The 1328-nt window shown below is 41.2% G+C and overlaps 1 protein-coding gene across 1 annotated transcript in view; it reads left to right on the plus strand.

Annotated features, from left to right (window-relative positions):
• Positions 7-1328, plus strand: part of LOC109840705 (FIP1[III]-like protein) — a 16015-nt gene continuing 14693 nt past the window's right edge. Inside the window, exon 1 of the mRNA XM_020409445.1 lies at positions 7-399. Coding sequence (XP_020265034.1) covers positions 7-399 — 393 coding nt within the window. The remainder of the gene's footprint in view (positions 400-1328) is intronic.

Here is a 1328-nt window from a genome sequence, read left to right on the forward strand (position 1 = left end):
AGCGCCATGGACGACATGGACGATTTCGGCGACCTCTACGGCGACCTCGATTGCCACGTCAGCGATAAGGAGGGGGACGAGATCAAACCGAATCCAGAGAAACCTGAATCGAATCGAGGGGAGGAAACTCTCAAGTCTAAAGAGGCGGCGGATGTAGAGGAGGATGAATGCAGCAATAGCGACAGCGATGACGATGATTTTCGAATAGTTTTGAACGAGAGCGAGTGCCCTAGGTTCCAGCCTTCAAAAGGGGGAGTCAGTAATGGGATTGATGAGGGTGATGACTGTGATAAAATTGCTGATCATTTGAACAATGATCAGAGGTCAAGCGATCAGTTTCCGCCGCCGCCGGCCGATGAATCCATGCAAGGAATGAATGTCGATCATCGTTCTGGTCGGGTATGGGAACATTCATGTTGTTTTATCTGTTCTTTTTTATCTACGTCTCATGATATTAGCACTAACATATTAGAATGATTTTTTTTGATATTCAGTAAATTATCTAGAATTCAAGACCAATTTGTGGTGTTGCTAGAGAAATTCTTATCGATAGGAACTCCTCATACAAGTAAGGGATCTTCCAAGAAATTAGGTGTCTTGGTGGTGGTTGGATTAATCTCTTTTATTGTCGGATTAATGGACTTGCTTATACTGAGTAACAGTTTTAGGAGCAATCTGTCTAAGTTTCTCTGTGGTGCAAAATAGTTTTTCAAAAGATTACGGACCCGTGGATGGAACTTGCAATCATTGTTGAGATAAGGGCTGGGCCGCTGATCTGCATGTTTATGGTCAATCATTCTTCTAGAAAATTATGTGCTGACCAGTTTTCTTCTTCAGTTGATTCAACTTTATTAGCATGTTTGGGGGGGGGAAGCTTTAAGCTCGTTTGACGTCTACCCAAGTCTCATGTACCCACTACGGCTTGTCATTAGAATAATGCATGTGAATGACCTTGATACGGAGCTGCTAACTTTGACGAATGTGCTAACTATGTATATGATGCCGAAAATAGACCTATTTGATATCACCTTTTCAATTCAAATTAGCAAAAGCAATGTCTCCTTGCATAATATGGATTCCAAACATTCATGATATGTATGTGTGAGTAAATTACTTATCCCTCGGTCCATTAGAGAACTCTCTCTCCAAGGATTGTGAAAGATGTTCCACTAGAAATATTCTTGTTATTGCTTTGACTAATATTCCCCAAAAAGTGGATCCAGCTCGGTATCACTTGTTATCAATGGCTACTCCAACAGGAACTAGATTGTAGTCATGAAAGGAAATATGCACCAAAACACGTGTACATATACGTTTCACAATCTCCT

Source organism: Asparagus officinalis, chromosome 5, assembly GCF_001876935.1.
Source record: "Asparagus officinalis chromosome 5, Aspof.V1, whole genome shotgun sequence".
NCBI classification, from domain to species: Eukaryota; Viridiplantae; Streptophyta; class Magnoliopsida; order Asparagales; family Asparagaceae; genus Asparagus; species Asparagus officinalis.